The sequence below is a fragment of the Palaemon carinicauda genome, chromosome 21 (assembly GCF_036898095.1).
Source record: "Palaemon carinicauda isolate YSFRI2023 chromosome 21, ASM3689809v2, whole genome shotgun sequence".
Taxonomy (NCBI): Eukaryota; Metazoa; Arthropoda; class Malacostraca; order Decapoda; family Palaemonidae; genus Palaemon; species Palaemon carinicauda.
In genome coordinates this window covers 106,163,239-106,183,496 of record NC_090745.1, presented here as the reverse complement: position 1 = coordinate 106,183,496, position 20,258 = coordinate 106,163,239, and the positions used below count along the sequence as shown (strand labels likewise).

The window sequence follows — 20,258 nt, the reverse complement described above, 5'->3', positions numbered from 1 at the left end:
CTATCCATCCAGAAGATGCTGAAGAAGGAACGCTGCCCAGTCAGGCTGTGGATGAGTCTGGTAGGGACACTGTCATCCGTGGATCAATTTGTGTCACTAGGAAGACTACACCTCCGTCCTCTTCTATACCATCTAGCTTTTCACTGGAAAAAGGACAAGACGCTAGAAGCGGTCTCTATCCCGGTTTCCGGAAAGATAAAGTCTTGTCTGACTTGGTGAAAGGACTATATCAACCTTAGAGAGGGTCTTCCCCTGACTGTTCAGACTCCCAACCACGTTCTCTTCTCGGACGCATCGGACGTAGGCTGGGGTGCGACATTAGACGGTAGGGAATGCTCGGGATTATGGAACTCGAATCAAAGGACAATGCATTTCAACTGCAAGGAGCTACTGGCAGTACGTCTGACCTGGAAAAGCTTCAGGTCTCTCCTTCAAGGCAAAGTGGTGGAGGTGAACTCGGACAACACCACGGCTTTGGCGTACATCTCCAAGCAAGGAGGGACCTACTCTCTGACATTGTACGAGATCGCAAGGGACCTCCTCACCTGGTCAAAAGGTCTAGACATTTCACTAGTTACGAGGTTCATCCAAGGCAACTTGAATGTCATGGCAGATTGTCTCAGTCGGAAGGGACAAATAATTCCAACAGAATGGACCCTCCACAAGGATGTATGCAAGAGACTTTGGGCCACCTGGGGCCAGCCAACCATAGATCTCTTCGCAACCTCGATGACCAAGAGGCTCCCAATATTTTGCTCACCAATCCCGGACCCAGCAGCAGTTCATATAGATGCCTTTCTACTAGATTGGTCACATCTAGATCTATATGCATTCCCTCCGTTCAAGATTGTCAACAAGGTACTGCAGAAGTTCGCCTCTCACGAAGGGACAAGGTTGACGCTAGTTGCTTCCCTCTGGCCCGCGGGAGAATGGCTCACCGAGGTACTTCGATGGCTAGTAGACGTTCCCAGAACACTTCCCCTAAGGGTGGACCTTCTACGTCAGCCACGCGTAAAGAAGGTACACCAAGGCCTCCACGCTCTTCGTCTGACTGCCTTCAGACTATCGAAAGACTCTCGAGAGCTAGAGGCTTTTCGAAGGAGGCAGCCAGAGCGATTGCTAGAGCAAGGAGAACATCCACCCATAGAGTCTACCAATCGAAGTGGGAAATCTTCCGAAACTGGTGCAAGTCAGTATCCGTATCCTCGACCAGTACCTCTGTAACTCGAATAGCTGACTTTCTCTTATATCTGAGGAAAGAACGATCTCTTTCAGCTCCCACTATCAAGGGTTACAGAAGCATGTTGGCATCAGTCTTCCGTCACAGAGGCTTAGATCTTTCCAACAATAAAGATCTACAGGACCTCCTTAAGTCTTTTGAGACCACGAAGGAGCGTCGTTTGGTTACACCTGGTTGGAATTTAGACGTGGTACTAAGATTCCTTATGTCAGACAGGTTCGAACCGCTACAATCAGCCTCCCTGAAAGATCTCACCTTAAAGACTCTTTTCCTGATATGCTTAGCCACAGCTAAAAGAGTCAGTGAGATTCATGCCTTCAGCAAGAACATCGGATTCTCATCCGAAACGGCTACATGCTCTACAACTTGGTTTTCTAGCCAAACACGAGCTGCCTTCTCGGCCTTGACCAATATCGTTCGATATTCCAAACTTATCGTATGGTTGGAAATGAACTAGAAAGAGTCTTATGTCCTGTAAGAGCTCTTAAGTTCTATTTAAAACCTTTACGAGGCCCGTCTGAAGCTTTATGGTGTTCAGTTAAGAATCCATCTTTGCCTATGTCAAAGAATGCTTTATCCTATTTTATCAGACTGTTAATACGAGAAGCTCATTCCCATCTGAATGAGGAAGACCAAGCTTTGCTGAAGGTAAGGACACACGAAGTTAGAGCTGTCGCAACTTCCGTGGCCTTTAAACAAAATAGATCTCTGCAAAGTATAATCGACGCAACCTATTGGAAAAGCAAATCAGTGTTCGCGTCTTTTTATCTTAAGAATGTCCAGTCTCTTTACGAGAACTGCTACACTCTGGGACCATTCGTAGCAACGAGTGCAGTAGTGGGTGAGGGCTCAACCACTACAATTCCCTAATTCCATAACCTTTTTAATCTTTCTCTTGAAATGTTTTATTTTGTTTTTGGGTTGTCCGGAAGGCTAAGAAGCCTTTCGCATCCTACTTGATTTGGCGGGTGGTCAAAGTCATTTCTTGAGAAGCGCCTAGATTAGAGGTTTTGATGAGGTCCTTTAGTATGGGTTGCAACCCTTCATACTTCAGCTCCTAGGAGTCGCTCGGCATCCTATGAGGATCGCGAGGCTCAGTAAGGAAGACGTACTTAAAAAGGCAGAGTAATTGTTCAAGTCGACTTCCTTACCAGGTACTTATTTATTTTATGTTTGTTATTTTGAATAACTGCTAAAATGAAATACAAAATACTTAGCTCATAATAATGTCAACATGTAATGCTGGTCTCTACCCACCCCCCTGGGTGTGAATCAGCTTATATGATCACCGGCTAAGTTTAATATTGAAAAATGTTATTTTTATTAATAAAATAAATTTTTGAATATACTTACCCGGTGATCATATATTAAAGGACCCTCCCTTCCTCCCCAATAGAGACCCAGTGGGCCGAGGAGAAAATTGGTTCTGTGTTGACATGGAGTACTTGAGTACCTGCTCGACAGATGGCGCAGTTGATGTACACCCCCACCTGTATAGCGATCGCTGGCGTATTTTGTCCTTAGGTTTTTCTGTCGGGCAGTAGAGCTGACAGCTTATATGATCACCGGGTAAGTATATTCAAAAATTTATTTTATTAATAAAAATAACATTTTTTATAGCAGTTTTTTGCAAGGACGTACCAGTACGTCCATGGGGGTAAAGGGATGGCTTTTGTGAAACGTACCAGTACGTCCTTTGGGGGTAAAAGGGTTAAAAAGTTTTGCATCAATGACATGCTAATTCTGTTAATGTTTCATTGATGCAGCTCTTGTAAGTTATAGTGACTGCAAATCATCAATCATTTTTTAGATTTTGGGCAAAATTTTAGACAGTAGCTATGTTTTCCATTGGAGTACAGTAATTGAACTTGAAATTTACTAGCATATAATAGCAGGAAATTAATTCGTATACAAGTTATTTTATATTAAGTGCATCAAACATTGGGAAAATTGAATGCAATATATATAGCTACGGCCAAATCGTTTTTAGTTTCAAGGGCTCTCTCATTTACATATTTTAGAAACTAGTTATTTCTGTGATGCTTAATTTTTTAGCTATAATACTTACGGTAATATTGCAATACTGTATAAAGTATATTCTCAGTGAAAATATGCATTAGTTATGATTATTATACTGTATATATATATATATATATGGGAAACTGAATTTTTCTTTCTAGTTCATCTTCAATACATTCCCACCTTTTTAGGATATATCATTAATCCAGCAGTATTAATTATTGCCAGCATGTAGTTGTATCTTAATTGCCATTTGCCATTAGGTTTTTATATTAAAGGACACAGCCATTCCTAATTATTTTTCTTGCAAAAGTTATATATACATGGTGCAGCTGCAAGAATTTCTTGGTTTATTTTGCACAGGAAAATTTTCTTAATTCTTACCAATATTCCATTGATGCAGTTTCATGAACAAAAATTTGCAAGAAGTGACGAACATCTTTATATGATATACTTTTATACTTTAAACAGAGAAAGGAGTCAAGTGAAACTCATAGGTCTACTCTTAGAAGGTCACAATCAATGAAGAACTTGAAGCAGAGGTCATCTGATGTACCTGTATCATATCAAAAAGGAAAGCTGCCAAGGTGAGGTTGTTACTCAACTTGTTGAAATCATAATCACTATTGGTTTTTTTTTCTATTTTTTCTTTGTGGAGATGCACATCTGACAAGTTCTCGCTATTTATTTTAATGTAACAAGACTTTGTTCCTATGTGAAATACAAGCCTTTATCATTTAAATGGGTTTACTCCATTGCTGATTTTGGCTAATATCAGGATTAAGGAAATCGTAGGATTCTGGTAAAATTGTATGGTTGCCAGATCTCCCCCATGCAGGGTAGGAGCGGCTGAGTTAGCGGGACTCTTACCACTTAACTCCTGGTTGTCATTAGAATTAGATGTTGCTTCGACCGTAGTCCGTACTACGCTTTGCTTTGTCCTTTTTCATTACTTTTAAGGAAATTGTGATCGTGTGTTTTTCAAGTGAATATGAGAACCTGCCCCAGTCTTGGTGGTAGTCCTTGTCACCTTCATGAGCCGAGTGAAGGTAGATACCTGTCCTTTGTGTACTGTGTGTTGGTAAGCGATGCTACTTTTCCTCTGCTTGTGATTTTTGTAAGGATTGGCTCCCCTCTCAATGGGACAAATACAATAGTTGTTGGATGAAGGCAGCTAAGAGGGATCAATCTCCTTCTGCTGCTTCCCCTGCTGAAAGTAAGAACCAGAAGCCTTCCTTCCTGACTCCTGATCTTTCTCTTTCGGAGCCTTCCTTATCAGAGTTTCCAAAAAATCCTATACCCCAAGGAGCGGCTATTTTGTGCCTAATTTAGTAGATGTGTTATCACCCATGGGGGTTGGTGAACCAGAAATCTTACACAGTGATGTAGATCCTTTGTCTTCAGCTCTTTTACTACCAGAGCAAGAAATGTTACAGATTCGGTTAGTCTCACCAACTTGTATGAACCTTGGCAGGTCTCCAACTTCCCCCTATGAGTGTAATTAACTTGAGGGAATGCGTTTTTGTTTCAGACTTTACAGATAAGAGTTTTTTCCTTTCCAATGCAAGAACACTCCCCCAGTGAGAATTTTAAAATAATCGCCTAAATATACGCCTCCGTGAACCCCATACCGAGAGGTAACAGGTCACCCTATTTTACCAGGTACAAAAACAACTTTGTTAGAAGAAGCTTGCTATTCTCCTATCCTCACTCACAACGATTGTGACTCTCCTTTAGAGGTCCTAAAGGTAACTTTTCCCCTTAAAAGTAAGCAACTAGTTTCTTTCCAAAAACCACTTCATTTTCAAATTTTTCAGGTATCCCTTGCTAAGAATTACAAACCTGGTTGCATTGTCCAAGTGCTAGCGCAACTTTAGCTCTGCAACCACAGGGTCACAAACTAGTTCCACGTTCACTTTCAGGTACAAACAGCGTTCTTTTTATATGCTTCAGTCAGGGAACGCGGAAAGAAATTTTAGCCCATCATTATGTATACACACCGCCATTCCATATCGCTTGCAAGCGGGATACAAGGCCGCCATCTCATGAGCAACAACAACTCGTATTGACTTGATGGGAACAAGTTTTCCATCCTCTACGCGATTAACCTATACCCTTCCAGCTTCTACTATGCTTATCCCTAGATCAGTTAAAATAGCTACAGGTGATATTATACCAAATCTCAGACAAGCACAGATTTTTTTAGAGGAAATGGGCAGAGGAGCCATACCCATCTTTTCGTCGTGTCACACCGACTATGGATTTTTGAGATGGTCCTTTCCTTAAGAGACGAGAGGTCAGATTCCTTGCCATATTTTTTGGCAAAGAGATTTAGACATTCTTAGTGGGATACACCAAATCGATCCTTTTCTTCCCCACAGGTTTCTAGTTCAGAGATGGGAAGAGGAAACCCTCTCTCCCTTCTCCCTCACATTATGTTCATAGATCTCGCACTCATTTTGATCGGAACCCTCCTCATTTTGGATATATTGGTTCATCTTATTCTTCAAGCCGTAGGGGAGAGGAAAGATATTTCAGGCAGACTGAAGAATTCAAAACCTTTCCCGAACAAGAGTCAAGTACTTACGTGATAAGTCAAGAGTACTAAAGGTCCTGATATGACTACAATCACAATCGACGACTCTCCCGAACAAATTACAGACACTATGATAGATCCCTCTAGAGCTCCTCCTTTAGAGGTGTCAACATCAGGTCCTGAAGAGAGCTCCGATTTTTTAAAATTATGAGTCTGATTAGGTGTATACGGGGGCTGGGGAACTGGCAAGTTCTCAAGTTTTAGGTGGACATTGTACAATTGACAGAATTTGTGGTACCATTGCCAATTAACCAAAACACGTGTTAGTAGTTGAATAAACCAGAGTTTGATTCAGAGAACTTGCCGAGGTTGTGTTGATCCTCAAAACTGCCACTGCCTCCTTTATCAAGGCATACCCAAGATATGGTTGATTAATTTGTATTACATAGTGCTGAATGGCCATTGATGCCCCAGTGCTTGGCTTCAGGCCTAAATATTATAATCCATCCAAAGTCCCCTTCCAACTCCATCCTTATTCTCAGCTTTTGAGGTGGGAAATATGGAAGTTGCTGCCATGTCAGCCTTCCAAGCATGTGTATAGTTGTTTGCCATTTCAGAAGACCTTAGCGATGGCGAAATTAAAAAGCAGAATTGGTATGTTCAGGTACAAAAGCCTTGAAGTTTTTTCTTCACCATATAACCTCCATTTGTGGTCCCTGTATCCTTAAAATGAGATATGTAGTACTTACCAAATATAGTAAACAGATGACACAGAGGGCTGGTCCTTACCTAAGAAATTCCAGCATTATAAAACATCTTACCCCCCCCCCCCTACAAAAGTAACAGCAGCAGTGGAAAAGTGTGAGAACTAGCCCATCTTCAAAGAATGGTTGCAGCTTCTCTTTTTCCAAGTCCATGCCAAGCTTCTATACCATCTCCTCTCAAACAGGTACCACAACATAGGCCCGAGAATAGTTCCTCCTTTAAAAAACAGGATACAGCAGCTCCCTCTCACTGTAGAGATTAAGCCTCCAGCCAAGGGGCAGAGGTTCCTGTTGGAGAAGGCATATCCCTGGGCAGTAGAAGTACTAAGCTCAGGGTATTGCGTCCCGTCCATGTCCAGTGGTCCCGCCTTTTTATATGAAGGGATCACAGAAAACCTTTTGCCAGGGGAAGAGGTGCCTCAAATACTCAGGAAGAACATTATAGCGGAAGTCTTAGACAGGTCTCCAGGTTTCTTCAGCAACGTCTTCCTGGTAGAGAAATTGACAGGATGCTGGAGACCTGTCATAGACTTTTCACACTTTAGCCAGTTAGTGCTTCAAATGAGGTTCAAGATGGAGACACCTAGTACAGTAATTAAAGCCGTCACAAGAAACAACTTCCTGCTGACCATAGACCTGAAGGATGCCTATTTCCAGTTAATCCAAGGTCAAGGAAGTACTTAATATTTCCATTTCAGAAAGAAAGTATACCAATTCAAGGTGCTATGCTTCAGTCTGTCCACAGCACCACAAGTATTCACTCGCTTGTTCACTCTGGCTTCCTCGGGCACACATCAGGGGAATATAACTAAGTTACCTGGGCGACTGGCTTCTTCTAGCAGAGTCAAAATCACAACTCCTTCACAGGGACCTCTTTCTCAATTTTTATCAAGAGCTGGGGGTTTGGCTAAACTAGGAGAAGTCCAGCTTATGGTACTTAGGTATGGATATGGAATCATCTCAAGCTAGGGTTTACCCACCTTAATTTCTGGAAATGCATTTCCTTCCACTACACTTATGACATAAGCTCCTGGGCCATCTTTCCTCCAAAGAGAAACTAGTACCCTTTGGAAGGCTGCATCTTTGCTCTTTACAATGGGCACTAAAGATCCAGTGGTCAAAGATATCAGATCCCCCATCTGCTCTATTAAAGATCCCCTGAGATTTGAAGGCAGGCCTCTCATGGTGGTATAAAGAAGAATCTATTAGCTGGATCTCCATTATAGGTTCCAATTCCAGAATTTCTTCATTTCTCAGATGCTCCTTGCCAAAGGTGGGTAGCCCATCTAAGGAAGAAACAGATCTCAGGTTCATGGGCACAAGAAGACAAGAAGCATTACTCCACTTTTCAGAGACAATCAAAAGTTATTCGGTAGTGATGATAAGCGACAACACGACTAGTGACTTGCATCAACAAACGGGACTCTGTATCCCACCTGCTTTGGTAGCTAGCAGTGGGAGTACAACATAGGTCCAAGTAAATGCTGTTCACCCTTCAGCATGGTCTATTCCAGGGAAGAGGAATGTAATAGCAGACAATCTGAGCCAACTAGGGACTATAGTTAGTTCTAAATAATCTGTGAATTCTCAAGTGGAAAAAAGTCTTTTGACTTTGTTCTATAATCAAGGAACCCCACAAACTCAGTGTATTGTTCCCCAGTTCCAGACTCGGCTATTGTGATAGAGGATGCATTCCAACCTCTGTGAGACACAATGGAAGTTTATGCCTTTCCCCCATTCTGCCTGATCCATCATGAACTGAGCAAAATTAGGTTATAAAAAAATCTAAGAGTAATGCTGGTAAAGTAGCCCTCACATGGACTGGTACAGTAGATCCCCGGGGTACGGCGTCCCCAGCTTACGTTTTTTTCACGTTACGGTGTGGAATACGATGTTTTTTCGTCCCCTTGTTATGACACTTTAACCCACCTTACGGCATCGAATTCCAAAATTCAAACTACGCGTACGATTGTGCGAGTCACTAGCCTACCACCACGCTCATACGTCACTAAGAAGCTGGTCTGCTATTGGTCGGCGTCACGGTGTCACTAAGATGCCGATACGCTATTGGCCGAAATCCCTCCCACAATGCCTGAGAGAGATGCTGCCTCTCTCTCTTTGTTATAGGCGCGCTCAGTTCAGAATCTCGTGCGCGTTTCGTAAAGACTTGATCTCGTGCGAGTGCTTGCGATATCGTATTTTTTGTACATTTTAGTGCTTAATTCTAACTTTAATTTGTTAGCCATGGGTCCCAAGATTGCTAGTGATGTTAAAGGGAGAAGTAAGAAGATGATTATTATGGAAACGAAACTGGATATAATAAAGAAATACGAAGAAGGCATGCGCATCGTTACCCTCGCTAGTACGTATGGCTGTAACCAGTCTACGATTGGTACAATTATCAAGAACAAGGAAGCCATTAAAGCAAGTAAGTCTTCTAAAGGCATGGACTGTCCTTGCCAGTGGAAGGACCTCAATCAACGACGAGATGGAGAGACTCCTTCTACTATAGATTAAAGAGAAGGAAATCGCTGGTGATACACTCACGCAATCAGTAATTTTGCACAAGGCGAGCGCCATCTTCGCCAATCTCGTGGAAGCCCAGAGAGACGGCGGAGACGAAGGAACGTCGCAGCAAGCCCCCTAAGAGTTCAAGGCTTCTCATGGGTGGTTTGATCGTTGTAGGAAGAGGACTGGTATTCACTCAGTCGTCAGGCATGGAGAGGCGGGCAGTTCTGAAAAGAAAGCAGCAGAAGAATTCCTCAAGAAGTTTGAGAAATTAATTTCCAGAGAAGGCTACATTCCTCAGCAAGTGTTTAACTGTGATGAAACTGGCCTTTTCTGGATGAAAATGCCCCACCATACATATATCACAGCTGAAGAAAAGAAACTTCCTGGCCATAAACCGATGAAGGACAGACTTACGCTCGCATTTTGTGCAAATGCCAGTGGGGACTTAAAAATTAAGCCCCAACTGGTATACAACTCGGAGAATCCTTGTGCCTTCAAGGCGCAAAATATCACGAAGGAGAGGCTCTCGGTATTTTGGAGGTCTAATGCCAAGGCCTGGGTCACGAGGACCATATTTATTGAGTGGATAAATGTCTGCTTCGGTCCTGCTGTCAAGAACTTTTTAGAAGCGAACAATCTTCCTCTCAAATGTCTCCTGGTACTGGACAATGCCCCTGCTAACCCTCCTGGCCTCGAGGACATCATTCATCCTGACTTCTCCTTCATCAAGGTTCTCTATCTGCCACCAAACACCACCCCTCTCCTCCAGCCTATGGACCAGCAAGTGATTGCCAACTCTAAGAAGCTTTACACGAAGCATCTGTTCAAAAGATGCTTCGAAATGACCGAAAGCACTCAACTCACCCTCCGTGAATTTTGGAAGGGGCATTTTGACATCGTTCAATGCCTGAAGATGATCGACACAGCGTGGAATGAGGTTTTTCCCACACTTATATATAGTATTATACAGAAAACATTTTCATATTTATGAAACTTTCTTTGTGTACAGTACATAGTAGTAAAAAGTATATAAGCAGTTACAGTAAACATTTATTAAAAGTTATTTAATTATAAAACTACTTTAATATCTTTCTGTTTCTTTTGTAGGGCTGTTACTCAGTCACTCACCTTTTGTTCATGAGGCTGACACCTTGACCTTGCCTCTCTTACGAGCCAGTCAAGATTGTCTTTATTATTATCCTTTGGACAATGGGTCTGGCAGACACCTTATACACTAACACATCCTCCCTCCTAAGTTCGACTCCAACTTGAATGTTACAGTTTGTATTTAACGCAGGAACAACCTACAAAGTTATTAAAATGATTCTTATTTTTCTTAGCTATACAAACCTGAGTCATTTAATAAATAGTTCCCGCCTTATCCACCCTTCAAGTCTTGACCACGAGAAAGCAACGCGTTCTGTTGACTCGGTTGCTTTTCCACTGAGTGTGTGGGATGCTGGTAACCATGCAATTTTGTCAGAATCCCACAATTACAGTACCTAAATTCTAGTCATAGCCTAAACAGTAACAGAGTAAGCATTTAAATGACTCGGTTTGTGTAGTTGGTAGAAATTCAAATTATACATTAAAATTTATAGTATTTTTATGATGTCAAGAAAATGGGATAAGGAAACAGCTCTAAGTACATACAGTAGTTTTTTATTAAATGTTGAACATTTTAATGAATTCTTTTGATATATTTATATCTGGAATATACATCTTGGGTTAATTTTTTACTCAAAGAAAAAAAAAACTTGTTATATTCATGTCTTCTACATTATGGTAAATTACTAAATTTTCTAATACTGTAAATGCATTTATTTGAATGTTATGGACTAGTTTAGTGACAGATAAGCTAATTAATATACATCCTCAATTGAAACTTCACAATCTTTGTTTTGTTAATTTTACCCACATGGAAAATTTATAGCAGTTATAAAAGTTTTATCCTCTCAACTTGCGAATGAATAGTCTAATAATTTATGAATTTATACAAGATTTTAAGGCACAATACTTGAGATACCAGCGGGAACCTGTTCACAGCATTAATAAAAGGCTGGAACCACCTTTCTTTTATTGTTTGTTGGATTTCAGCTACACAACTTTTATATGGTTTTGTTTTTTCAGGTATTTGTTAGCACGTAAAGAAGAAGCCCGTCGCCTTGCAGAAATTGCAAGATCAGTAGATCCTGAATGCCCACCTGGACATGCTCCTTTGCCAGAGTATGAACGTTTAAATACCCTTCATTTACTCAAAAAAAGTAAGGAAAAATATTTTTATTCACCTCTGTTAGCACTTACACATGTTGTTCTAGACTTAAAATTCTATCAAAGAGTACAATAATTAAATCTATCCAAGTTGTTCCGGAGTAAATACAAACCCTCCGATATTTATTGGGGTATACTTTCGCCGTAGCTGAAAGACAAGCCATGATAATTTTAGTGAGGGATAACTACCCCATCCGCTAGTTAGCGGGTGGGGGTAGACTCCCCACTCACTCACACCTCTCGGCTAAGTAACCACTTTACTTTTTGGCTCGGTAGAAAATGGACATGCTGCCTTTCTCTCCCACAAAGACTTGCCTTGATTGTTTTTTGTTTAATATTTTTTCTCTCGTGTGTGTTTTCATTTATCTTATACACATATATGCGTGTATATATGTATAAATGAAAATATACTTTTATGTTGTTAAGTACATGTAACTTTAATTACTGTTGACAATGTATCCGGCGGTCCCCGCCGTAAGGGAGTTGTCATTGTTTTGATACTACTCTCCTACCTTGCCGCCCTCCCCTGTGTGGGTGGTCGGCAGGTTGTCAACACTCCTGTGTGTTTGTTTCATTACTTGAGTTAAAGATTATAACAGTTCAGCTCCCTTTCGAGGAATTCTCTTACAAGGAAGGTGACTTATTCCTCGAATAGTTCATGTTATGCAGCAGAGTTATGAATTGTAAATTCATCACAACTTTTAATTCCTTTTTACTGATAGCAGCAACGTAGAAAGAAGACCGATGGCTTCAGCCGCTCCAGTCAATGTCCTGCGCTTCCTGTGGCAGCTCGTAAGCTGCCCACTTTACGAGGCAGCACTCGTTGCCGACCTTCAACTTGAACAAGGCTTGTTGTTGTGAAGCATATAGTGCTGCCAGGAGGTTTGCCTCCAGGAGTTGGAGAACCTTCCCTTACGAGGAAGTGTTAACCTTCCCCGGAGTTGAGCTGCTCCCCCTTTCGAAGTAGAGCTTCCCTACTTCAGCCGTTCAGCAAGCTTTCCTCTTTCGGGAAGAATTGCTGACATCTTGACTAGTTCTGCTTCTGCTATCTCGTCGCCAAAGACGAGTGTATTGCAGTCCGCTTTTGAAATTATCTAACCAGCCATGACTGGCTTTTAAGGTTTCCGATGGCGTCGAAGTCTCCCCTTCTCTCAGCTACTTGCTTTCCTTTCAAGTCATCGTAGATTCCGCTGGCCTTTTCACAGATGATCGTCTCTGTCACGCTATCTCCCGCTAACTGTTTCTCCTTTATCCATATTAAAAGAAGCCTCTTCCATCTCGTGATTAATATCCCTGCACAGCTTGGAAAGGATAGTTAGTCCTTTGGAAGGCTTGGTGCTCTTTATAGCATCCTTCTGCTTGAGGATGGTACATATTGTTGATGTACTCCTCTTATATTGGCGAGCCAGCTCAGTCACGCGTAAACCAGTCATGTTTTTTTATTATTTCATGCTTTTATGTCGATTGTCATCATACGCTTTTTCTTTTCACTACCCTTGTTTGCAATTGCTTGCTTTGGACCCATTGCTTATTCGCTTAATTTGGTACTGATTAATGAAAAAACACTTAAAAAATGCACACACTACGGTCGATGCTCGGAGATAACTTTACTCGATGGAGAACCGACGGGAAAGATTGATCGATGCCGTCCTCGTGAGCAGCCTCTCGCACACTTGACCACCTAGCGGCCGCATAGGGAACGTCCCGTATCCTCTTATCTCGGGGTAAAAATTTGCTCGAAAATTTCCTCGTATCTCAAATTTCTCGTATGTTGGGACACTCGTATGTCGAGGTATTACTGTATATATAATTATGTGTTTAGGGGAAATAAAAATTATTTCCAAATTTGTCATTTTTTCGGCACCAAATACAAACCTTTCAGCTCTTTACTAGTGAGTCTCACCCTTAGGTGGGTGGAAGTCAAAGACCAACTGGCATGTGGCTCTTATCTTATGAGCAGTGGAAGTGAACACCCTATCACCTAACCAACTCCCAATGAGAGAGAACGACCTGAGTAATTGTGCAAAGGTGTGACAGCTAAGCAATGTGACTTCACTTGGCTATCCTTTTCTTATGGCTTTGCTTTTCTTACTTGGATGTTATCCGACTCCCATCTCTCTGGGAGAACAGGGACGTATCAATATATACAGTATGTCTGTATTAGGATACACAAGGAACGATGATACCCACCTACAGTCAGAGGAGGTCAACTTGCAGAGTTCCTCAGTTTGCTCAAGCCTCAAGAGAGAAGAGAATGAAAGGTGTAAGGCCAGTCCTTTCGCCTATCATATTAGACTTATAGCCAGGGAACATCTGCCCTCCATTGACTGCCACTTGTCCTACTAGGGAGCTGAGGTGTTATTGATCACATTTTTGTGCACCCATCACAGGACCTATGGAGAGTGTGTCAAGACTCCTGTGAGTAACGTCTTGTAGGTAGTGGCTGGTGAGAGTAAACCGATGTTTCACACCCCCTTCTGTAAGACCTGCGTCACAATGAAGTTCTTTTTAATGCCAGGGATGTACTAAAGCCCGACGTTATGAGCTCTAGGTCTACAGTAAAGAGGAGGAAAGTCCGCATGGAGGCTCGTTTGGGGACTCTCTTGATATTGAATTCCTTGTGACCCTCCTCTTGACTTTACCTGTGCTGTTGAACAGTCTATTGATCTGTGGTTGAGCTCAAGCAGTTCGTTTAAGGGCAAAATTCAGGAACGGGGTTGAATGTCACTTGCCCTTATCCCCTTGAACGGGCAACACTAAGGACAGATCGTTTAATTCGCGGTCTCTCTTTGCAGAGGCCGGGGTTAAGAGGAAAACCATTTAGAGCTGGGTCTTATTCTTTAGTCTGAGTAAGAGGTTCATAAGGTGATCCTTTCAGGAATTGCAATACTCATACTACATTCCACGGAGGTGGTCTAACTTCTGACTGAGGATGAGATAACTCCAAAACTATGGATGAGGAGAGATAATTTTGTCGATGAGGAAATGTCAACTATATTCAGTTTGAAAGCGAGGCTTCAGGCTGAGCAATAGCCTTTCATTGCTCACAGTTTTCCTCTCTGAGGTATGATAATAAGAATGCTACTATTGTTGGATTAGTGGCACGTAGAGATGCCCATTCCATGACATCAACCACAAAAGATACTCCACTTTGCTTAATAGACAGCGATAGAGGACTCTCGGAAGTATTTAGTCATTCTACTCGCAATTGGTTGCGAAAAACATCGTGCAGTGAGGAGTTGCTGCTGGAAAAACTCCAAGTGTGAAGATGTAGCAAAAAAAATCTAGACATGTGGTTGTTTGAGTAGTTCAGGAAGTGGAGGGAATTCCCTGGGTGCCCTTGTGAGCAGGTGTAGAAAGTCTGGAAACAATTCTGCATGCTGCCACATCGTAGCTATTAAGATCATTGATAGGTTTTGAGATAACCAAACTTTGTTCAGAAGCCTCCTTACTAGCCAGAAGGGAGGAAAACGCATAGATATCTAGGTTGTCCCCCTCGCACCTTTCGTCAGTGTCAGGTAAGCTTTCTCTTATGAAAATGAATAGGCTCGCATGCAAGTTATTTGCCCAAGCATGCAAAGAACCTAAACTCTTGCCAGGCGCTCAGAGGTTAGCAAATAAGGTCTTGTGCACTCGTTGCTTGGTGAAGTGAGGGTTAGTAAGTGCTGTGATACTGTATCTCTCTTTTGTATAGCAACCTAACACTTGCATAGTTACTGGTTACTCATACACAATCAAATTACTTGGGATGTAAGATAAGTTTGGTTAAAAGATTTGGTTATTGTTGCTCTTGAGGGAGACGAATTGAAAATCCCCTCTTGTTATATTAAAGAGACTGGAATAAATCTTTTCACAATCATGCTATAAGGTTTGAAATACCCTCAGGATTAATTTACCTTCTTCCTCAGAAGAGATAAAAGGGTTATGGTAGCAACTAAAATAATTACCGCAAGAAAAAATAATAAAGCAAATGAATGACAGAGAAATACTGACCAGGATAGAACCATGAAAATAAGATCTGTAAATATATTTTGATATATTTTGACTGATCTCTTCTTATGACTCCTACAAAAGGATTGGTTTATAATACAGTAGAACAGCTTGCACAATTTAATATGTGTAGGTCAGGAAACATAAAAAGGGACTGGAGTGCAAGGTTGGTACCTTTCCTTTTTTAAGATGAGAGCTGTAGCAAAGTTGGACGAGTCTGACCCTTCATTGTATATGTTTAAACTTCATAATCTCGAGTCCCATTAATATAGCCTCAATTTCTCTATCCAACTTCTTGCACTTTTAATGTGGAGAGGCTTATGTCGGAAACTTCTTTAGTCTGCATAAGGTTGTTTCTCTGCGATATAATCTGAAATCTAAATAATACGATTAAAATAACTGAATATGGAATAAAAAGAAATACTAAATCTAGTCATAAAATAGAATAAAAATATGCAATTGTATACGATTTGCAATTCTAGCATAGCATGTATTAAATATCACAAAGTAACAACCTTTTATGTCATTTACATTACCATTCCTGCTTTACAATGTTCTGCAATAAACCCTTTTCTTCCAAACCTTCAATTCATTTTCCTTTTTTCATTTCAGGTCAGGCAGAAGTCATGAGAGACTTGTCTACATTGCCTGTTGCTCAAGATACATTAAGAGTAAAAAAGAAAAGACATGATTTGGAAGAGAAATTGATGCAAATAGAGGATGGCCTTAGGATATTTTCACAGCCAAAAGTTTATGTGGTTAATGATGATGAGTAAACATGGCTAAAGAAGTACAAAGTTCTTCATGACAAGTTGTGTAAACATCCTTGTCCCAGGTAATTATGGCAATAACTAAGCTAGTCTACAGTATATGACGATGTGAACATTTTACATTTAGTTTAAAGTCACAGTAATTATAGATTTATTATAAGAATATGATGAGGTGAAGCCAGAGCCATTTTTTATACTTGTGATTTATATGTATATTAAGCATATGCAATACTGTTCTGTAACAGGTAATCTATGAGTGTTGACCACACACACAGGTGATATGTTCCTTTCTCTTTTACATTGGCTGAACATGTAATTAGAGATACTTCACATTATTGGTAGATATGGTTCATAAAGCTACAATTTCTTCTGTGAAAGTAAAATAAAGAAAAATTTATTTCAATTACACTAAATAGTGTAATTAAAGTTGCAAAACATAGTGTGGGATAGTAGTACTTAAGTAAATAAATGAATGAACTGAAATTAGGTGGTCATACTTTAAAAATTTCTATGCCTAGATAATTAAAAAAATAGCAATCTTGTTTGATAAGATGCACACTAAGAGTTGCATAACAGTGAAATTACAGTAAAATGTTTAGAGAACCTTTAGATGTACTTACTTTTGACATATTTGGACGTAATTTGAGTGTTATGCGAAGTCAGTGCTTTTCAGTTGTGGATTTGGTAAAATTATTCTTCCCTACTTGACAAAGGCAAGTTTAAAAAGCTTTTTTAATTTGAAAAGTAGAAGGTTTTTAAGGCTATTACAGGTGTTTGATATACAGTAGATTATTACAGGATTAGATGCTTGTAGTGTGTGTATGCAAGCTTAGATGGTTTTGTGGTCCACAAGTTTTGCTAAAAAGATTGAGCAAATGGGTTATGAATAGCTGTATATTCTCTGTATATAAAAAGGGGTTTGTTCCAACACAGAATATTTACCTCGAACTACTTTCTTAGGAGAGTCTGGAATCTCTCAATCACTGACCAAGAATTTTGCATAGTTGCCCCCCTCTCGAGCGTTCCAGGGCGTAAGGATACTCGCCCAGGTGCAACCCAGGTCACGCGTGTGGCCATGCTTGATACCCAGTTAGCTTCTGGTCGCGGCGTGGATAACATCTTGCCGCTCTCTCGCTTATCCCGGCCGTTCACCTTGTGTTCCCACGTGATTACTTTGTGTTCTCACCCCTTGTTCCACGTGTTCCTTTACCTTGTGTCTCACATATTCCCGTTGTGTTCCTCACCTTTCCCTTTTGTCATTTGTGTTCGATTTTGCCATGGAACCTCAGCGTCGTTGTCCCGGGTCTCAAGCGGGTAAGTCTTGCGGGGCATGGCGCCGCTCTCGCCGCCCGGGGTCGACCCGCATTCCTTGTGTTCCTCGTGTCGGGGCAAGAGGTGTTCCCTGGAGTCTAAGGGCCCGGAGTGTGAGTCTTGGCTGGAGCTCCAATGGGCTCTTTTCGCCAAGAAAAAGAAGAAGGCTTTTAAGAGGTCGACTAAGAAGTCAGGCCTTTCGTCGCCGGTCACGTCGCCCTCGGTCCTGTCGGAGAGAGGTTCTCCTTCGCCTTCCCCTACCCAGGGTAGGGGACTAGGTAAGTCCGTTTCGGAGAAGCGGCCCATTGCCGTTCCCCATGAGTCTAATGTGGGGGATTCTGTGTTGGGGGTCTATGAAGACAAGTGAGGGGTCTGCTAAAGTGGTGGGAGTGTGTGCTTTAGACGAAGGCCAGGTGCCCACAGGACTCGTCATAAGTGTGGATCCGGGGTGGGCGGGGGGCGTTTGTGCGCCCATCCCCACGCCCGTAACGTGCTTTTCAGGTGCAGCATCTTCCGCGGGTGGCCAGGGCATTGGGAAGCGACCCACGGGCGTTTCGGACCCCGACTCAGTCGTTTGGAGGCCCCAGAGGACATCCTTCAGGTCCCCCTTGAGATTGGAGGAGGACATCGAAGGTTGGTTCGACGGTCGTCCCATCACCCTTTCACCCCTGGCACCATCAGCCACACTCCCGCCGGACTTCATGGCACTGTTAACCCTGAATTCCAAACCCAGGACCCCCAGGAGGCTCGTGGTAGAGTCGGAAATTTTCAGTCTCCTCGTACTTCGATGACGGCTTATCCTAAGACTCCTATTTGTCGGATGGTTACAGCGACCGAGACTCTAGGAGGAGATCGAGCCCACACGACAGTCCGCCCAGGAAAAGGGCGAGATCCTCGAAGAGGGACTACCGAAGGAGGTCATCACCGCGGAAGAGGTATGTCACGGTGGTACGACATCGTAGGGATCCAGCAGGTCGGTTGCCGCTCCAGTGCCTGCTGGAGCCGCTCCCGTTGCCCTGTACTGTAGTGTCTCTTCGGCTCCGCCCGCTCGTCGGGGGCAGCCGTTGGCACACTCGTTACTGCCCCGGCCTAGTAAGTCGGCGGCACCAACCTGTGCGGAGAAATCCCGCGGGTTCGGCACAGTAACGTGACTCAAGAGTCTATGGTCACAGCGGTCCCGGCCAAATTTCGGGATTCGCCGCTGCCACGACCATCATCCAGCGTCATCCGGGTGAGCCCGGGAGGGGGTGGACACATGACAGCTACCTCCGCCTCAACAGCTCTACCCGTGACGGAGGCGCCCGCTCCATCATCCTAACAGGAGGAACGGGATGCCTCCATGCCCACGGATCCCTCCGCGTTCGAGGAACCTGCCAACATGGAGGTACGGGTAGTGGACGGTTTAATTGACTGTACAGTGTCTCTTCGGCTCCACCTGCTCGCTGGGAGCAGCTGTTGGCACACTCGTTGCTGCCCCGGCCTAGTAAGTCGGCGGCTCCACTCGTGTGCGGAGAAATCCCGTGGGCTCGGCCTAGTAACGTTACTCAACACTCTCTGGTCACAGCGGTCCCGGCCAAATTTCGGGATTCGCCGCTGCCACGACCATCATCCAGCGTCATCCGGGTGAGCCCGGGAGGGGGTGGACACATGACAGCTACCTCCGCCTCAACAGCTACCCGTGACGGAGGCGCCCGCTCCATCATCCTACCAGGAGGAACGGGATGCCTCCATGCCCACGGATCCCTCCGCGTTCGAGGAACCTGCCAACATGGAGGTACGGGTAGTGGACGGTTTAATTGACTGTACAGTGTCTCTTCGGCTCCACCTGCTCGCTGGGAGCAGCTGTTGGCACACTCGTTGCTGCCCCGGCCTAGTAAGTCGGCGGCTCCACCCGTGTGCGGAGAAATCCCGTGGGCTCGGCATAGTAACGTTACTCAACACTCTCTGGTCACAGCCGTCCCGGCCAAGTTTCGGGATTCGCCGCTGCCACGACCATCATCCAGCGCCATCCGGGTGAGCCCGGGAGGGGGTAGACCCATGACGGCTACCTCCACCCCGACAGCTCTACCCGTGATGGAGGCGCCCGCTCCATCATCCTACCAGGAGGAACGCGATGCCTCCATGCCCACGGATCCCTCCGCGTTCGAGGAACCTGCCGACGTGGAGGTACGGGTAGTGGACGGTTTAAGTGACTCGGGCGAGTGTTCGGTGGAGGAGGTCTTGTCCTACCGTAAGGTGCTTGCTCTCATCCAACGGCACCATAGGTTGGATGAACCTCAACTAACGGCTGCGCGAACTTGGATCTCGGGTTTGGGCAGGATGGTGGAGGATCCTGTGCAGAAGATGACTTCCTTAACCCTGCCTTTAGCCCCCGATGTTGCCATGGGAATGGAACATGTGGACCTGTACGTCTCAGCCCCGGAGAATTCCTTGAGGTCACAGGGCTCAGGCAAACTCCTACCGGGTCTCAAGACCCAGAGGAAGTTCTACGTGCTGGACGGACACCATTCAGGGCCCCGCATGGTAGAAGAAGTGGCAGTTACACTGAACCAAGGCAACTCGGACGAACGTAGCCTTAGCTACGGAGGCCGCCATGATGGAGGTCATCACTCAGGGCGTTGTGAACGTCACCTCTTGGCTGGATTGGTGGGCGTGTACACTGGAGGACTTTCAGATCTCATACGACCTCGCAGTGCCAGACAATCAGGCCCTTCTGAAAGAATTGATCCGCTCGGGGGGTAAAGCCATGAAATTTCTGACACACCAGTCCCTTACCCAGACAGCCAAATGGGTTCTGAGGAGAAGGGACACTATCCTAAACAGACTTTCCCGCAGGCTCCCCGAGC

At 43.6% G+C, this 20,258-nt stretch overlaps 1 protein-coding gene and 1 long non-coding RNA gene across 11 annotated transcripts in view; one reads left to right on the top strand and one right to left on the bottom strand.

The window, feature by feature from the left end:
* LOC137615393 (uncharacterized) overlaps window positions 1–16,591 on the top strand; it is a 326,176-nt gene extending 309,585 nt beyond the window's left edge. For all 9 annotated transcript variants that reach the window (XM_068345226.1, XM_068345224.1, XM_068345227.1 and 6 more), the window contains 3 exons: window positions 3,731–3,846; window positions 11,201–11,334; window positions 15,944–16,591. In XM_068345226.1, coding sequence (XP_068201327.1) covers window positions 3,731–3,846; window positions 11,201–11,334; window positions 15,944–16,107 — 414 coding nt within the window. In that variant the 3' untranslated portion in view covers window positions 16,108–16,591. The remainder of the gene's footprint in view (window positions 1–3,730; window positions 3,847–11,200; window positions 11,335–15,943) is intronic.
* LOC137615395 (uncharacterized) overlaps window positions 15,438–20,258 on the bottom strand; it is a 65,897-nt gene continuing 61,076 nt past the window's right edge. The window contains exon 4 of one of the 2 annotated variants that reach the window (XR_011039233.1): window positions 15,438–15,708. This is a non-coding gene — a long non-coding RNA (uncharacterized lncRNA). The remainder of the gene's footprint in view (window positions 15,709–20,258) is intronic. The other variant, XR_011039234.1, reaches the window with a different exon arrangement.